Source organism: Dermacentor silvarum, chromosome 1 (assembly GCF_013339745.2).
Source record: "Dermacentor silvarum isolate Dsil-2018 chromosome 1, BIME_Dsil_1.4, whole genome shotgun sequence".
NCBI lineage: Eukaryota > Metazoa > Arthropoda > Arachnida > Ixodida > Ixodidae > Dermacentor > Dermacentor silvarum.
In genome coordinates this window covers 377,232,103-377,249,170 of record NC_051154.1, presented here as the reverse complement: position 1 = coordinate 377,249,170, position 17,068 = coordinate 377,232,103, and the positions used below count along the sequence as shown (strand labels likewise).

The following is a 17,068-nucleotide window of genomic DNA, read 5'->3' as shown; positions in this document are numbered from 1 at the left end:
ATCAAGAGCGTCGTCAATTCGTGGTAACGGGTAAACGTCCTTTTTAGTGATTCGGTTTAGGTGGCGGTAATCAACACAGAAACGCCACGTGCCATCTTTCTTTTGACGAGCACCACCGGCGACGCCCAAGGGCTCGACGAGGGCTCAACAATGCCTTTGGCGAGCATCTTGTTGACTTCCTGCTGAATAACTTGCCGCTCTGCCGTGGACACGCGATACGGTCGGCGATGAATGGGAACAGCATCACCAGTGTTTATCCGATGCTTAACAAGGGGCGTCTGACCAAGTGGGCGATTGTCAGTGTCAAATATGTCGCGATAGGAAAGCAAAAGGCGATATAGGGCGGCTGCTTGGCCAGGGGCGAGGTCCGGAGCGACCATGGGACGTAATGGGCCGTCGAGGCTCAAGGCATCCTGCGGGTTATCAGGAGGATCTGGAGACGCGTCGGCTGCAAAAGCAGTGACGTGGTCGTCTGTCACTGACCGGAGCGTGGCCACCGCTATGCTTTCAGGTAACATTTGCTTCGTCAAGCCAAAATTGACAACGGGGAGACACATCCGATTAGCGGCAAGGGTAACCACGGAGTGTGGCACAGAGATGTCGCGCGCCAGGAGGACATCACGAATAGGGGTGACGACATAGTCGCCATCAGGCACGGTTGCCGTTGAGGCCAATTCGACGAAGGTTAGGGCTTTTGGAGGTAACCGAACAAACGCTGTAGTGCATAGGGTGTGCGGTTGTTCGGGGCGAACGTCGGAAACAAGAGGAAGCTCGAGGCACAGCGTACCGGTGGAACAGTCGATGAGGGCAGAATGCGTCGTCAGAAAGTCGAGCCCGAAGATTAGGTCATGAGGGCAACTGGTCAGCACGGAGAACAGGACGGGAACTTGGCGGCCAGCAATTCCTACGCGAGCAGTGCACATACCACAGACGGCAACAGTGGCGCCATTGGCGACGCGTACGGCTCGAGTGACGGCAGGCGTAAGAACTTTTTTGAGGCGATGACATAGATAGCGCTCATTATGGACACTTGGGCTCCAGTATCAATCAATGCCGTCAACGGGACACCATCTACATCTACTTCAATTAGGTTCGTGTTCGTGAGGAGCGTCAACGGAGGATTTGGACAGGACGAACGTGATGCAGCACTACCTCCAAGAGCTGCATGGCCTAGTTTTCCGTCCGGGAGGGTCCATAATTGGTCGGCGACGAATAGCGGCGTGGCTGGGGCGACGGGGACCGACGGCGCTGAGGTGACGGCGAGCGAGTGGGACGACTGTCATCGACGGATACGTGAGAGCTAGAAGGCATACGGCGAGGCGAGTAGGGGCGAGGGTCGGCATATGGGCGAGGAGACGGGGAAAAGTAGCTCGAATACGGCGATGTCCAGGAGGTGCGGCAGTGGCGAGCGACGTGGCCAATGCGGTGGCAACGAAAGCAAATGGGCTTGTCGTCCGGAGTTCTCCACTCTGTAGGGTTGCGGTATCTGGGACGGGAATACAGATCGCTGCGAGGCGCAGCTGTCGGCACCAGTCGGGCGTCAGCCGGGCGTCAGCACCTCCACCAAAAATGTTACGCGAACGAAGAATTAAGTACAGGAGACTATTGACAAGTATATTTACAAAAGATAGCTGCAGCGCTGGCCAGATCAGCCGATAGCTCGAGAGCCCCGAGCAGTTCGTCTTCTTCGTCTAGGCGCCCGCGCGCCTCGTTCAAACAACCAAATACCACACGCGTGTAACAATATGTTCGCACCGGTAAAATGCAATGATTGTACACTTTTCTTTTCTATGACAGTGGTAAGCTCCCAGTCAGCATTTGGCAATGCCTGCCGTATGCACTCCAACCCCAATTTTATTCTTCTGTAAATACGCGCTGTTTAAGGCGGGGTTTTATATGCATGAAGGAGTAGACACAGTGCAAGGCGCGTGCCGCCCGTAACACGTGCACGCTCTTCATTGCACGCTCGGCAAACGAAGATGTCTCGCATAGAGGCTCCACAGCTGCAGAAACCTTATACAATGGGTTTAGAAATGATCTATGGAGGAGGGAAAGGGTGGGATGCTCGCTTCGCACCCTCCGTTTCCTGCCAGTTCCGGCCGGACATTCAGATGGGGAGGCCGCGTTTGGTTCGTTCTGCCGAGCAGCAGGGGGCGTTGAAGGAACGCCAGTGGGAGCGGGCCCGTGAACGTGCTTTGGCAAGCTAAAGTCGAAGCGAAGCGGCAACCTTTCTCACTGCTTACAGTAATCCTGTCCCCCCTGTGTGGTGGCGAAACTACCAAAGGTCAACGCTTTGGGACGGTGTATGAAACAGCTCCACCAATGCAACCGACAACGTCAGCCTGCAACCTCAACAATAAACAACCGTTTCTCATTCACCAACAACCATGTCTCTTTAATGCGTCTCAAATGCTCAAAAAACTAACGAACCCCTACCCTAGGGTTGGACAAGCTTCGCGTGCACCTCTGTTCACGGTAGGGGAGGGGTTTTAATTTTTTCCTGGGTATAGGGAGGCCGTCATGTGTTTTTCCAGTGTATATATGTCCGTTCTTGATCTACTTGCCTCAGTTGATCAGTGGCAGTGGCGTTGCACTGCTGAGCACAAGGTCGCGGGTTCGATTGTTGGCAGCGGCGGCCACATTCCGAAGGAGGAGAACGCAAAAACGCTTGTGTACCGTGCTTTGGTTGCATGTCAAAAGGACACTAAAGAGAACAGTGAATTCTTCTGCATTAGTAAGTTAATCTTCCAGTATACCAAAAACACCACTCTTACCACGGGAAGACGCTTGGTAAGCCAGAAAAAAAAGCGAAAACCCAAAAGAAGGGTGGCGACGCCGCCTTGAAGTTCCCGCACAAGCTCATCGTGACTTCATGGATTTTGAATTCGTTAGCGGTAAAGCTTGACTACATTGTGTTCTAAAGTAACTATAGTCTTAATATGGCAAGTTTCGCGAACCTTTACTGAGCCAACGCGGCCCAAATACGAAAAAAAAATACTTTGAAATTTGTGACGTCACATTGAGGTACTGTCACATTGAGGTACCATTGAGGTACTCTGGCGTCTCGGCGCGAAATTGAAAAAAAAAGGATCTTTGAGCTTAATTTTCTCTTCTAGTAAGCGACCTATTATCGTATAAATAACCACAAGAGAGTTTTCTAAGTAAAGTTTGTCAGACTAAGTTGATTTATTGTTTTGCTTTAGTGTCCCTTTAAATAACCATAGATGGTCAAAATAATCCAGACCTCTTCATCATGGCGTTCTTCGTAACCCATGCACTGCGCCATTTCCTCGTGGAAAACCCTACAAATATGAAAAAAAAGAACAAGAAAGACGCCATGTAATTATTTGCTTGAAACCTCAGATGCGATATCCACGGCACATAAAGTTGGCTTTACGGAAGGTCGCGCTTGATAACTGACGTTACCGTTGGCTTTGTCACGGCTGCACGAAACGAAACACAAGTGAACACATGCGAACTTATCTGCTCATTACAAGGCCTGGGAGTGTGAGCGACGACTTGAGGACATTAGTATTCCTAACTGGAGAGCACGGCAACTGCAACGGGGGAAGGGGGTAATAAAACGAAATTAAATCATGGACACAAAATACAAACATATTCCCTTACAAGGCAATGCATCAGACAAAACAGGCAAAGGTATAAGGTAACCAGAAGGGTTTTTCTGATTCAAACAAATTAAAAGCGCAAGACACTAAAACATAAAATAAATACAAATTTTCAATCTATAGCTATAATCTGCTAAGGAAATCGTCACGCGCAGCAATAGGTGTGGCTCACAAGCTCGTGAAATTTATCAGGACTATATCGGATCATATAGAGATATTGCAGCCAGTCATCATTCTAGGTATGAAAGTTGCGCGAACTGGCGTGTTGGATGCGTGAAGCGCATTATCTAGGAGGTATGATAGCGTCGAGAAAAATATTGCAGAAAGTATTAGGTTGAAATAAATCTTCGGGGAGGAAGATGATACACTGAAGCTTTTCAAAGAACGAAAGGCGAGTGATTTGTCGGCGGTGTGCAAGATTCTCGAGCTCCGGCGCCTATTTAGTGCCGTTACGGTAGTGTGCCGTGACGGCATGGTTTTGCGGGCATTCAATGTCATCAGCTAGATATGCTTGATAAAGTTCCCAAATAGCGGACGCATATTCGGCTTTTGTTCTGTTAGTCCACGCTATAGCCTACGCAGGTGTGAAGAAGAGTGTTCCACATTCCGTTTCAACATGCTGAGGTGAGTGGTTTACTGAAAATAGGGCTCAAAATGACATTACTAGTGATCAAGCTACTGTTTGAGCACTAGCAATGCTAACGCTAACAAGCTAGGGACCAACAGGCTGCTCAACATTGCCAATAGCCACGCTGAGCACCACGCACTTATTGCGTCAATGTCAGATAGAAGAATATCGCTGTCAGTGTTTCATGAAATTTGGAAGCACGGTCGAGATGCTGCAGTCCAGGCGGGCAGTAACTTAAGTTTTTTTCTTCAGATTTGCGTGCAAATTTACATCAGGTTGCGCGAAACATTCGGTAGAAGACAAATGATCCAATAGTTCCATACGTCTGTTTCTTCTCTGCGTGATATGTGATACGTTACGGTGATACACATGGCCCTCTCTCTATGCACGCGCGTATTGTAACCCTGATTACCGTGGCTGATTACCATAATTGCAGAGCAATTAGCAGGGCCCAGCTAGACCAGCCAAAACAGTCCGCTGGCATTCAAATTCGCGCTTACTACTTGCTTTCGGTCGTGACATCCAAAAATATATATTCAGATCAGCCATCACTGAGTCCCATTTCATGCTTAGGATAAAGTATTGCTCATGTTTTGAGGTTATTAGTGAGATCAGCTGCTTGTTATGGTGCTGCTAGGCCTATAGAGACGGCAGCATGCCGGGAATGTGCTCCGATTTTCACTTAGCAGAAGGCACCACAGCATAAGTGTTGGTGATGCATTGACTATGCGAAACGCTGTAAAACCCCAATCCGTCACTACTTAGTTCATTCAATTCTACGCTCTAGCCCGACATGCGGTGACGGTATGCTAAAACCATCGAGTATACGAAAAAATTAGGTGGGAGAATTACGCGCGACTGAAGCCAAGCGTATCAGCCGAAAACATGATCGTCGCGTCAGGGCAGTCGGTAGGTATTAACGCTCCCGCTCTGCAGGGAGAGCTGCCGTAGAGTGTACTAGAAATACTAGGGCAGGGTAGCCGAACAAGTGAGCATCATGTAAAAGCTACCGGAACCAATCATTCCAGGTCAATACGCCGAATCTCGAAGGTCAAGTGTTCGGCAGATACTGCGATGGTAACAGCGAAGGTAATGGCTTGATGGTGAATTCGCTTGACAAGGGTGGCTGCGTGAGGTTATGATCTCTGCTAGTTTATTTCCTTCCTCCATGGTTAAAACGTCTCGGCACGCCTACCGCGGTTTCATGGAGAGCCGGCGCACTCCCAGAGGGCGTAACGTATTACGCGAAGATAAAGCTTGCAGTCATGCATCCGCAACCTGTGCGCATGTGCCTGCTCGTTTAGCCTGCGGGCGGTGAATGCACTACACAGTTGAGGGTAGCGCTCGTTCTAGTCTTCCTTCTGCCTTACCATCGCCGTTTGCGCCATTGTGTCTTCCCTGCACGTGAAGTCGCTAGCCCAGCAAAGGCTTCTTATGAACAGAACATTGAAAATGTTGTGTTGCCACGGTTGCTCAGTGGCTATGCCGTTCTGCTGCTAAGTAATATCTCGCTCAGTATTAGCTTCAATGCGAAAGCGCACGGCAAAGCGGTCTCGCGTTGTAGCTCATACAGACTGCGATAGTACATGGTTCCGAGTGCGGTTTCCTGTGCGGCGGCTGGACTCCAACGTCTGCGGAATGCAAAAATTCAATTACTCAGCTTTGGGAGCATCCTGAAGAAAGCCAAGTGGCCAAATAATTAGAAGCGCCCCACTGCGGCATCTATGAGTCATTGTGACACTTTGCGTCGTTAATCAATCCTAGCGCAATTCTTCCTTTTAGGGACAATATACCGTAGTTCTGTCGTTATCCAGCGCAATAAACAAAATGTGCGCACTGTGTTAAGAGTTTGTCACACTGCAGGCTAATGCGCAGAAGCATACCGTCGGTAATGGGGCTCCTGTGCACGAGGTTTTCACTACGTGACAATGGCGACGCCTGAATATTTAAAAAAAAACTGCGTTTAGCCATTCAACGCAACACTGTACAGGGCGTTCGAACACATTCAAAATTTATTTAAGGTGGCCTGTGGCAGGTAGCCCAATTCTAGTTAATGAGCTGGTCTACTCGAAGAGGCGGACATTGCTTGTAGAAAAATTGAAATGCATAATCGACTAATGAACACAAATTCACTAATTAAGTTTTTAACTTCCTGTATACTACTGTTTTTGTACTAATTTACTTATCAATAAAATTGAATTGAATTGAATTGAACTAAAACCTGATGGCCCATATTGCAATTTACAAATTGTAGCCGTGGAGTTCGCAAGGCGGATCGACTTGGAATTAATTCTCAGGATGACACCAGTTTCGAGATATTATTTCCCGAACTTTGCGGAGAAACGCATTGGCGTTCCAGTTAATTTTGTGCTTCAATGCATAAAGCGATGTTTTCTGAAGAAACAACTAGAACGCCAATGCATTTCACCGCAAGGTTCGGGAATTATTATCTCGAAACTGGTGTCATCCCGAAAATTGGTTCCAAGTGGATCCGCCTTGCGAACTCCAAGGCTACAATTTGTAAATTGCAATATGGGCCATCCGGTAATTAGTTAAAAACTTAATTGGTGAATTTTTGTTGATTATTCGATTATGCATTTCAATTTCTTGTGCAAGTAACGTCCTCCTCTTCGAGTAGACCAGCTCTGTACTATCTGCCACAGGCAGACAGACAGACAAAGAACTTTATTAAATAGGTCCTGAGAAGCCCTGCCCTAGGGCAGAGCTGCGGGCCGCTCCCACGTGGGGACGGGTAGGCCGAGCCTAACCACCGCATCGTGGGCTCTCTGGACAGCCCAAGTTTGTCGTGACAGTTCTGAGCTCTGGATGGCAGACCTCCATTTTTCTTCCGTGATGCGATTGGGCCCCTGTAACGAGGGGCATCGCCAGAGCATGTGTTCTAGATTGCTAACAGCCGCACAGTCGGGGCAAGTAGAGCTAAAAGCCTCTGGAGTGATCGAATGAAAAAGGGCCAGGTTGGGATAGGACTTAGTCTGAAGCATGCGTAAAGTGGACGACAGAGGTCTAGCCAGTTTTCTATGAGGTGGAGGATAAGTCCTACCTTTAAAAATTTTTGAAAGTGTTCGCTGAAACACCCTGTATAGTTGCGAAAAACACTATAAGCGTTGTACCAAGATATGCCAACGTGATGGACAAATTCCTGGGCGGCATATTGCTCCCAGCGATCGTACGACCTGTTAATTTTACTCGCTCTTCGCTGCGCGTTTTGACTTTGATTGTACTTAGATTTAGGTGCACATAAAAGAATCCCTAGTGGTGAAAATCAGTGTGCCTATATACGCTCCGGAGTCCCTCATTACAGCGTGCCTCACAATCAGATCGTTGTTTTGGCACGTAAAATTCCAAAATTATTACATTTTTGTTTAGTTGGCACGCTACTGAAATGCAGCGCGGATAGCAAACTAAGCACTCAAATGCCGGGCTCATGTTACAAGGCAAGTATAGCATGTTTCCTTGCGGTTATTGCAACAAATTTAGCAGCTCACATTTTTGGTATTAGCGGTTGCGGCGTATCTACAGCATATTAGGGAGCTTTACTATAGCGCAAGTGGCACCACGCTTCACGCGACGAAATAGCGGGAGCGCCAGACGACTCAGGCCCAGAACGCTACGAGAGCATTGCTCGTTGCGTACGTCCGTTGTGTTTGAAACTTAGCATGAGACGTTAACGCTCACAGAGATGGTTTAGCGTGGGCAACACGGCGATGCCCTTGAGGCGACAGCCGCGCGCTTCAGATCCATCAAGTAGTCGTCCTATATCATTTGGCCCATTCGTTCCTAACAAACGCTTGTTTTTGACTTTGATTTGTGTCCTGATGCTTCGACAGAAAAGTATTAGTGACAACTGGGAATTTTTCTCGAGATTCGTTCTCGATTTTTTGGTACTTCAGGCTTAACAAGAGCGGATGTGTTAGCTGGACGTGACCTTTGAGATTAAGCGGCGCGCGCAGCAAGCTACGCGCGTTCCCAGATCTGAGATATGCCATATATTACGAATGTTTGCTTATGCGATAGATGGCGCGAGCCACAGCCTGAATTTGATAAATTTTATGGTCACGACGTTCATTTGCGGAGAAGCACATTTGCGGAGAAGCAAAATGCGGTTGGTGCCAGTGTTGTGGGGGCCGTGCAGATAATACGAATACAGTATGCGATGCGGTGTACATTTTGTGTGCCTTATGTTAAATTGCAATTTGTAAACATTTAAGCCTAGGTTGCGTAGCAACGGTTTACGTCAGCCTTCCGCTTGTTTACGCAATTCTATAGCACCCACCGTGCTCTGCAGCGTCCGATACCGTTCGCGTCTCGAGCATTTTCAAACGTTCAAATACATGGATCTTACGCTGCATACTAAAACTCTCAAATATTCGTTTGTTGCGCTACGTTATAAATGCTGCTTGCTTTTTGAGCCCCTAGCGGAAACTTATCAGATTCGTAAAATATTTTTACGAAATTTTAAAATGGTGCCGCATAAAATTAAGGAATTCATTATCTTTTAATGGAGTACATGCAAGAAAAAATGTGGCAGTTTCGCCTGAAAGGCGAAGCATCAATTGCGATAGCAAATTAGTAGAGAGCTATTCGGAGTACGGATAGTAGTTTTATCGGCTGCATAAACTTGGACACATTTGGACTAACTGAATTGACAAGCGTGGTGTCAGCGCGCACAAGCAAAGAAGAATAGATCACACCGAATGACCGCAGACAACGACTGTCAAAACGCTGGCAGCAAGCGCAGCCGCCGCAGCGGGCGAATTGTTCGCGTGGTCAATCGCTTCAACGGAAACTGAGCGGCGAATGCACAGCGCATACAAAGGTCAGAGCCGTGTGGAGATAGGAGACGGTGCGGGCGACCGCCACAGCCGGGCAAAGTGCAGAGGAGTTGTGCAGAGGAGAAGCTGCCCCCCCTCTCCCTCCCGTGCTGCCTTCCCGTTTTCTTGCTTTCGCGTGGGAGATTAAGTGTCCAGTTCCCCTCGCGCCCGATTGCAAGATAAGCATTTGGTGAATCAGTACAGCGTCGCCCCGCCTCTATCCCTCCCTCCCATACCCCCACAGCCTTTCGCGCGACGGTCGCGTTTGCTTTCCGCCGTGCGTTCGCTCTCCGTGATAGCGCGCGTCCCCCGCGCGCTTTTACTCGCGCATACGGCGCGCGGCGACGGTGTTATCGCCCTTGGAATCTATACGGAACCTCACGGCGACGGCGACGCCGACGGCAGAAATCCGATTGAAGTGTATATATAATTGCTATCGCAATAAAACATTATGTGCTTTGTGGTGCGCCATGGTCGAGTGGGAAAGAGGAGTGAAGGATGAGTATTGTAGATTTAGGAGCATGAGCTTTTTTTCGGTGGTTAAGCCCTTACGGTGAATGACTACATTTTACAAAGCCGTCCAAATAAAAATAGTTACCCGTGTGTTTAGCCACATGCCAACCGCATTACGAATGTACGCATGCAATAGCCTGGCAAGGGAACAAGAATTCAGGATTGCCAGTCAGCCTCTAGAGGCTGTAAAGGGGTACGTTTATCTAGGTCAATTGCTCACAGGGGACCCTGATCATAAGAAGGAAATTTACAGAAGAATAAAATTGGGTTGGAATGCATACGACAGACATTACCAAATCCTGACTGGGAGCTTACCACTGTCGTTGAAAAGAAAAGTGTACGATCATTGCATTCTACTGGTACTAACATATGGGGCAGGAACTTGGAGGTTAGCAAAGAAGCTCGAGAACAAGTTAAGGGCCGCACAAAGAGTGATGGAACAAAAAAAGTCGCAGTTTTGCTCGAAAGGCTGAAGCATCAATTGCGATAGCAAATTAGTAGAGAGCTATTCGGAATAAGGATAGTAGTTTTATCGGCTGTATAAACATGGAAACATTCGCTTACTAACTGAAATAACAAGCATGGTGTCAGCGCGCACAAGCAAACATAAATAGATCACACTCGATGACCGCACACAACCACTGTACAAACGCTGGCGTGAGCAAGCGCGCCAGCAGCAGCGAGCGAAGGTTCATGCGGTCTATCGCTTCAACGGAAACTAAGCGGCGAAAGCACAGTGCGTACATAGGTAGGAGCCGTGTCGCAGATCACTTTAAAGATACGGTGCGTGCGACCACCCGCAGCCACGCAATGTACAAGTATGCGGTTGCTCGCAGAACAGAAGCCGCACCCCCTCCCTCCAGCGCTGCCTTCCCGCTTTCTGCCTTTCGCGTGCGAGATTACAGTTCCCCTTGCGCCCAGTCGCAAGATACGCATTAGGTGCCGCAGCACAACGTCGCCCCGTCCCCCCTCTCTGCCTCCGTCCCTCCCATCCCCCCACGGCCTTTCGCGCAACGGAAGACGTTGCGTTTGCTCTCCGCCGTGCGTTCGCTCCCCGTAAAGCACGCGTCCTTCGCGTGCTTTCACGCGCACATACAGCATACAGCCCGCGGTGACGATTTTATCGCCCTTGGAATCTATACGGAACCTCACGGAGACCGCGGCGACGACGGCGACGCCGACGGCAGAAATCCGCTTGGAGGGTCCATAATACCAAGAGACGGGAAGCGCAGTCGAGGACGGCAGAAAACTAGGTTGGGTGATGAACTTAGAAAATTTGCAGACGCAAGTTGGAATCAGCTAGCCCAAGACAGATGTAATTGGTGATCGCAGGGAGAGGCTTTCGTCCTGCAGTGGACGTAAATACAGGCTGATGATGATGATGCATGCGAATTCGCCATGCGCATTACGTGTTTGAAGAATGTGAATTTAGTAACACAGCGACGCACGCACTGTAGCGACGAGTGCGACCCAATATCTAAACTGTAGAATAACGCGTTCCTTAAATGAGGTTGAATTGAACTACTGACCACCTCGCCAACGTCAATGCGTGGAAAAATCTAGGTTAACAGTCGTTCATATAATTACGTTTCAAATTTGTTTAAGTTCTGATGTGTGTTTATAGTGAAAAAAAACGCGGATCTTATTAACAGTAGAGTACTAAAATGTGCAGGCCACACTTGTTAATGCAACAATATATATGGAACAAGACAAAGTCACCATGAGATTACAGTGACCCTTGTCCTTCGTTGTCTGACGTATGAATACCATTTCTCGTGGCAGACGGGATTTGTACTGATGAAAACTATAAACAGTGTATTAGTGGCAAGCGACACGTGTACAAATGCGTGTTCATTCTGAAAAGGCGGTGCATCCATTAAAACGCCCGTCATCGAAAACTCTACAGAATCCACCAGGGATCTTGACTAGGCCCAAGTTGGCCTTGGTAGCCATTGACTCACTACGCTCTGTCCCTATTTTCTCGTAGCTATACGTGAGTATTTCAGCGTGTTATCGGCATCGCGACATCCATGTTACGGTTGCACTACGAGCCCAGATTTATGAATGAGAATAACGTTGCTGGCCATCTTGGCGCAATGACGTGGCAATCTTAGACCTGAAGTGAAAGGCGCGAATACGACGACGGGCAAAGAGAAAAAGAGTCCGTTGTCGTATTCGCGCCCTTCAGCTCAGATCATGCTCAACCAAAACGCCCACTTATCCATCCTAACGTCGCAATCGACGCCGTTTGGCGGCGAATATCAGCCCCATGGCATGCCTTTCTATACGCGCCTCATACGGTCGTTAAAAAGATAAGCATGTCTGTTGCCTGTGCCTTCACGGCTAGTAAGAAAGGAAAAAAAAAGATAAAAAAGAACACGGAGTCTACGCAGATTTGGCTCTCAAAACCTTATCATTAGCTCATGTGCAGAGAGGTAAGTGAAAACTAAAGCAGAAATAAATAAATAGGCATTAAATTTGTGACACAGGCCATCGAGGTCGGCATAGTAGCAGTTATCGCCTTATTGTCGCACATCGTATCTTTGATGACGGCAGGCCAACAGCGGCCGCAACAACACGTCAGCTCCATTTGTGCCTAAGCAGAATTACGATGCCCTTCACTGGCTTGGTGTAAAAACAAAGCCGTCTACGTGCGTAAATGCTTGCTAGGAATTTCTCAGGGGCTTGTTTTTTTGCGCTGCCGGTACAAAAGAGCAACAGTGAACCAACGCCGACTGCACTGTTTGTGTTTTCAGTCGGGTACTCTAAAACATGGACTAAAGGTTGCAGGCAGATAGGATAAGATGCACGTGGAGCTTACTGTAATCAGTGTACTTTCGTGGGAGATCTGCCGTTATATACCTGGCATTCATTTTTCCCTGCTGTGGATACAGGAGGCTTGCTTATAGGGTAGGTGAAATGACGCTCGACGGGCGTCTTGCGCTAGTGACTGGAGGCACCAGTGGCATCGGAGAGGCTGTCTGTCACGCTCTCGCCGCTGAAGGAGCCACGGTGGTCGTCGCTGGCAGGCGACTCGATGTCGCCAGGAAAGTTGCCGAGTCTTTGCCAGGTAAGCGGCCGGATTAGTCTTCACCATAGGTTCACCCCAAGAGTCCCTACGTTGACTCGAAGTTGTCGTTTACTTCTCTTCGAAGCTTTTCGTTTCCGCTCGTCATTCCGAGCGGAACAGTTGAAGTTGGCCCAGGCCCAGCACACCATGTCATACAGGATTATATAGGTCGCCTGAGGAACCATGTCGCGCCTTATCTATCTTCGTATTGATGGATATGCGCCTCTGAAAGTGCTTTAGTACACTTTCGTACGAGAAAGTCATCAGTGGAAGGAAATATCTTTGATGAAACAGAAGATTTGCTGAGAAGCAGGCGGTACTTAATTTATACAGATTACTAAACACTTGCAAAGAAGGAACAAAAATACTTCGTGACCCCATCATTAACTTACACTCTAAGTGCACAGACACGCTCTCAAACCAGCGAGTTTTCGTTCTGCTTCATTGCAATGTCAGCTAGCTCAAATAAGTTGGGTGCTTTCATCTCTCGCGATAAGAACCTAGTAACACTGAAGAGAAAAATCAGGTAGTTACGAACGTTCATTGTGGTTTATTTAGGAAATAAACAACACAAGTACCTTTCCGTTTGCGGCTTCTTAGCGCTCGAGCAGATCGTCGGCGGTAAAACAACTGTACCGTAATATCACCTTTATATTATTTTTGTTATGCTTGAGTGTCTAACTCCATCAGGCATATACTTTAGTGTTCTTTTAGCAGTCGCGGGCTGGTCACCTAGTCACCCCTTTCCTTTGAACCCGCGATTTCCAATCATATCATCGACATTTTGCTTGCAATAAAGCACCGCCTTTTGCAAAGCGGACTTCGGTGTCACTGACTTGGCAAAAAGTAATTATTATGGCGTGGAATTTACGGACGAAGGCGTGCAGACACCTGGACGCTGTAGGCAAAATAATTTTGACTGTGAACTTTCGTTTTCCGGCACTGCGTCATGCTGTGCCACGGCATCATTTATACAAGAACGTCAATCAATCGCTACAGAGACTGCAGTTATACTATAGAGTACAAAGCCTAACCTTTGCGCAAATGTAGTGGATATTATATACATGCTGATTATGTTTTAGATACGTCAGAGGTGATTGTAACGGTGGCAGTTAATTTCCAAGCGAAGTGAGCAGGTACTAAAGGGTAGCACACACCACGGTGAATGTGTGTAGAGGCGGTGAGGCAGTCTGAAAAGACAAGGCGCACTGCGAAGGCCGCACGGTGCTGCGGCAGGCTGTAGATGCGTTTGCACAAAAGCGTGTTACGCGATAAAGGAGAGTGGCGAGACTTGTTTACTACCCAGGCATGCTTTGTTAGGTGCGAAGAATTATTGACTGTGCTGCGGCTCGTATCATCTTGTGCTGCCCTTGCCTTCTCAGCACATCTGGGGTCGAACTTACAAAGCTTTTCATTTGTAATCGTTTTTTTTTTGCCGTTGGCCAGTAGTCTGCGCTAATGATATTTGCAACGTCAGAATTGGCTTGAATTTTCATTTACGAAACATTCTGCGTAAGAGCTTTTCGTGAATGTGGGCCCAGATCTGTTGGCGAACGTGTAGGGTCGTGCCACTTTGATTTTACCGTGCCCACTGATCGAACTGGAAGTCGCTTATATCTGCAGCGGTATTGGTCTTTTTTATGAACTCAAATATGAACACTTTAGTGCAAATGAAGCGCGATAAATAGATGGAAGTCGCACAATCCTGCATTTCTATATAGCTGTCAAACGCGACAATCCTTGACAATAAGCGCAATGTTTATTCATTTGCAACATTACATTGACAGCGGCTACACTAGTGCGCATTGTTAAGTGCTACGTATTTTTAAGGGTGTTCCATTAGCGAGATTCCCGAATAGACGCTCGAACGAATATTTGAGAAAAAGAACGTTTGAATGTCGAGTCAGTTGAATCGAATGTCGCTAAATTTACACTTGACGGTGTTGCCGACGTCATTGCAGACACTTTTACAATGCGAAGTAGCCGAAAAGTTAACTTCCGCAGAGGGAGTCTAGTAATCTTCGTGGTAGCAGAGGTGTAAAAAATTCTGTTGTATTTGGACGAAGGTCCATCAGAAAATTACTTTAGTTTTCTATTTGCAGGAAACTGCTTGAAAATTTTGACAAAATGAGCTTGGAACACTTACACGGATTCTGTGACGTGTTGTGGACAGTCTGAAACGTTTAGAGTTGATTTGAAAGACATGTCAGTGCTGCTTTGTACCCAACGGAAATAGGCGACTACTTCACGCACTTTAGCCTGCTAGATCATTCAATAAAGAGAAAATTCTGAACAGCGGATCGGTAATTACCTTCGAAATCCGTATTGGCAACGGCCTCATCTTTATTAATAGTAGCTTTTAACTGCCGCTTCTATTTTGCTTTTTGTTTTCTTAGAAGATGATACCGTTTCAAATACTCCCCGACTTCCTCTTTATGCACATAGGAACTTGAGGTCGGTAAATAATCGGATGCAGGGCAGGCACTTCAGCGACATTCTGCTCACAAAAGCGCCACCAGCACATAAAGTTTTCCGACACGTCGAAGCGTCCATTCAAGGGAAGACGTGTGCTACTCGATGGCGTAGTAAGGGGTAGGGAGCGAACAAAATATTTTTAAGCGAGGCTTTATAGGCGCACAAGTTTCGGTGGTGGTGGTGGTGGTGGTGGTGTCACGCTGAAAAGTTGACCGATCCTGGTGATAGTGCAGAAAGGGTCCAACATCAATGGCAGTGGCTCTGCCGTATGGGCCGATCCTGGTGATAGTGCAGAACGAGTCCAAGCTCAATGGCACATACCCCTGTGGGCTCGGGGACCTGTAACGCGCCCTTGAACTACCCTTGTCACACGAGGGACGCAAAGAGACAGAATCACCAGCCCTTCCCTGTCGAGAGAATGGGGGTAAGCGAAGCTTGTCGTCCGATTCCAGCGTGAGGGCTTCCGAAGCGCTGGCGATACGTCAGCGAAGAGCCGCGGACCGCGAGTTGCGGGAGCGCGATGTTGAGGCCAAACATCAGCGAAGAGCCGCATACCTTGAGTTTATGGCTAACGAAGCGGAACGCCTGCGACAGCGTCGTCTGGCCGCAAGCTTCACATACCCCCATTTGTTCGACAGCCGAAGGGCTCTGAATTTATTTTTTTGCCAAAACAAAAATTATTCCAATTAAACTTTCTGAAACAAATTGCTATATGTCTTTCTATGAAATGCACAGCCTTTCATATTTTTCGGTGGGCTACCTAAATACAGAATTTACAGCTCAAACAAAACGTGACATAAAATGTTATTTACAAAAATTTCGGTCCAAGTAGCCTGACGTCATAAAGCAGAGTGCGCAGGCCTGCTATGTAAGAGGCGCTGGTTTAGCCCATATATAAATGATCATATATATAAAGATGGCAAATATATAAATGAAATCACTCTTGTTAAAAGCCACCTTCAAAAATACGATGCTGAACGCTATAGAGGTGCTCGCATTCGCACTCGTACAACCCGTGCCTTGCACTCGGAAGAACCAACGCGCCCGCCGTTACTTGATGAGCGTCGGCATGCAAATTCAAAACATATCTCAGATATATCTTCTAATGGCGTGCTTGTGACAAAAACGGAAGAGATTATCAAGGAATTTCAAAGATATTATACAACGCTGTTCAGCTCAGCTCATACGCCAAATCCTGATGTTCTGACACATTTCGTCTCCCTAGTTAACCCTCTCTCAGAGGATGATGGATCTGTGATTAGTGGACCATTTACCCAACAAGAAATAGAACTTGCCATTGATCAGTTACCGCTTTCCAAAACACCAGGTCCTGATGGAATCTCTGGAGAATCTTATAAAGCCTTTAAATTTATATTAAGCCCTGTTTTACCTAATATATTTACTGCTAGTTTTGATGAAGATTGCCTACCACAATATTTTACTAAAAGCCATATTATCTTAATCCCTAAAAGTAGTGAAAAAGAAAAATTACGGTTTGTAGAATGCTATAGACCCATTACACTGACGAATGTAGACTACAAAATTTATGCAAAAGTCTTATCTAATCGACTCCAGTATGCAATGGCATTACTTATTGGACCTCACCAGACTTGCGGATTAAAAGGCCGTCCCATACAAACAAACTTGCATCTAGTCCGAACAGCTCTTCAGTACTGCTCGTCCCACTGTGATCATTTTGCATTGCTTCAGATCTATTTAGCAAAAGCATTTGACCGAGTGAACCACACGTTCCTTTTCAAACTTTTAGAACACGCCAATGTTGGATCCGTTGTTTACAACGGTGTTCGCATGTGCTACACTAACTGTTCTACCAATATAATTGTTAATGGAAATCTGTCCGAGCCGGTGTCTATTCTTTCCTCTGTAAAACAGGGTTGTCCGTTATCACCACTTCTATTTGCCC

General features: G+C 47.3%; 2 protein-coding genes across 3 annotated transcripts in view; both read left to right on the top strand.

Annotated features, from left to right (window-relative positions):
* LOC119437477 ((3R)-3-hydroxyacyl-CoA dehydrogenase) overlaps positions 1 to 17,068 on the top strand; it is a 40,815-nt gene that overhangs the window by 4,949 nt on the left and 18,798 nt on the right. The window contains exon 2 of the mRNA XM_037704489.2: positions 12,494 to 12,669. Within this exon, the coding sequence (XP_037560417.2) occupies positions 12,494 to 12,669 (176 nt within the window). The remainder of the gene's footprint in view (positions 1 to 12,493; positions 12,670 to 17,068) is intronic.
* The window catches only part of LOC119445763 (xaa-Arg dipeptidase), a 92,472-nt gene continuing 87,724 nt past the window's right edge, over positions 12,321 to 17,068 (top strand). For both annotated transcript variants that reach the window (XM_049660602.1, XM_049660600.1), the window contains exon 1: positions 12,321 to 12,669. The gene's annotated coding sequence lies outside the window, so the exon portion shown is untranslated. The remainder of the gene's footprint in view (positions 12,670 to 17,068) is intronic.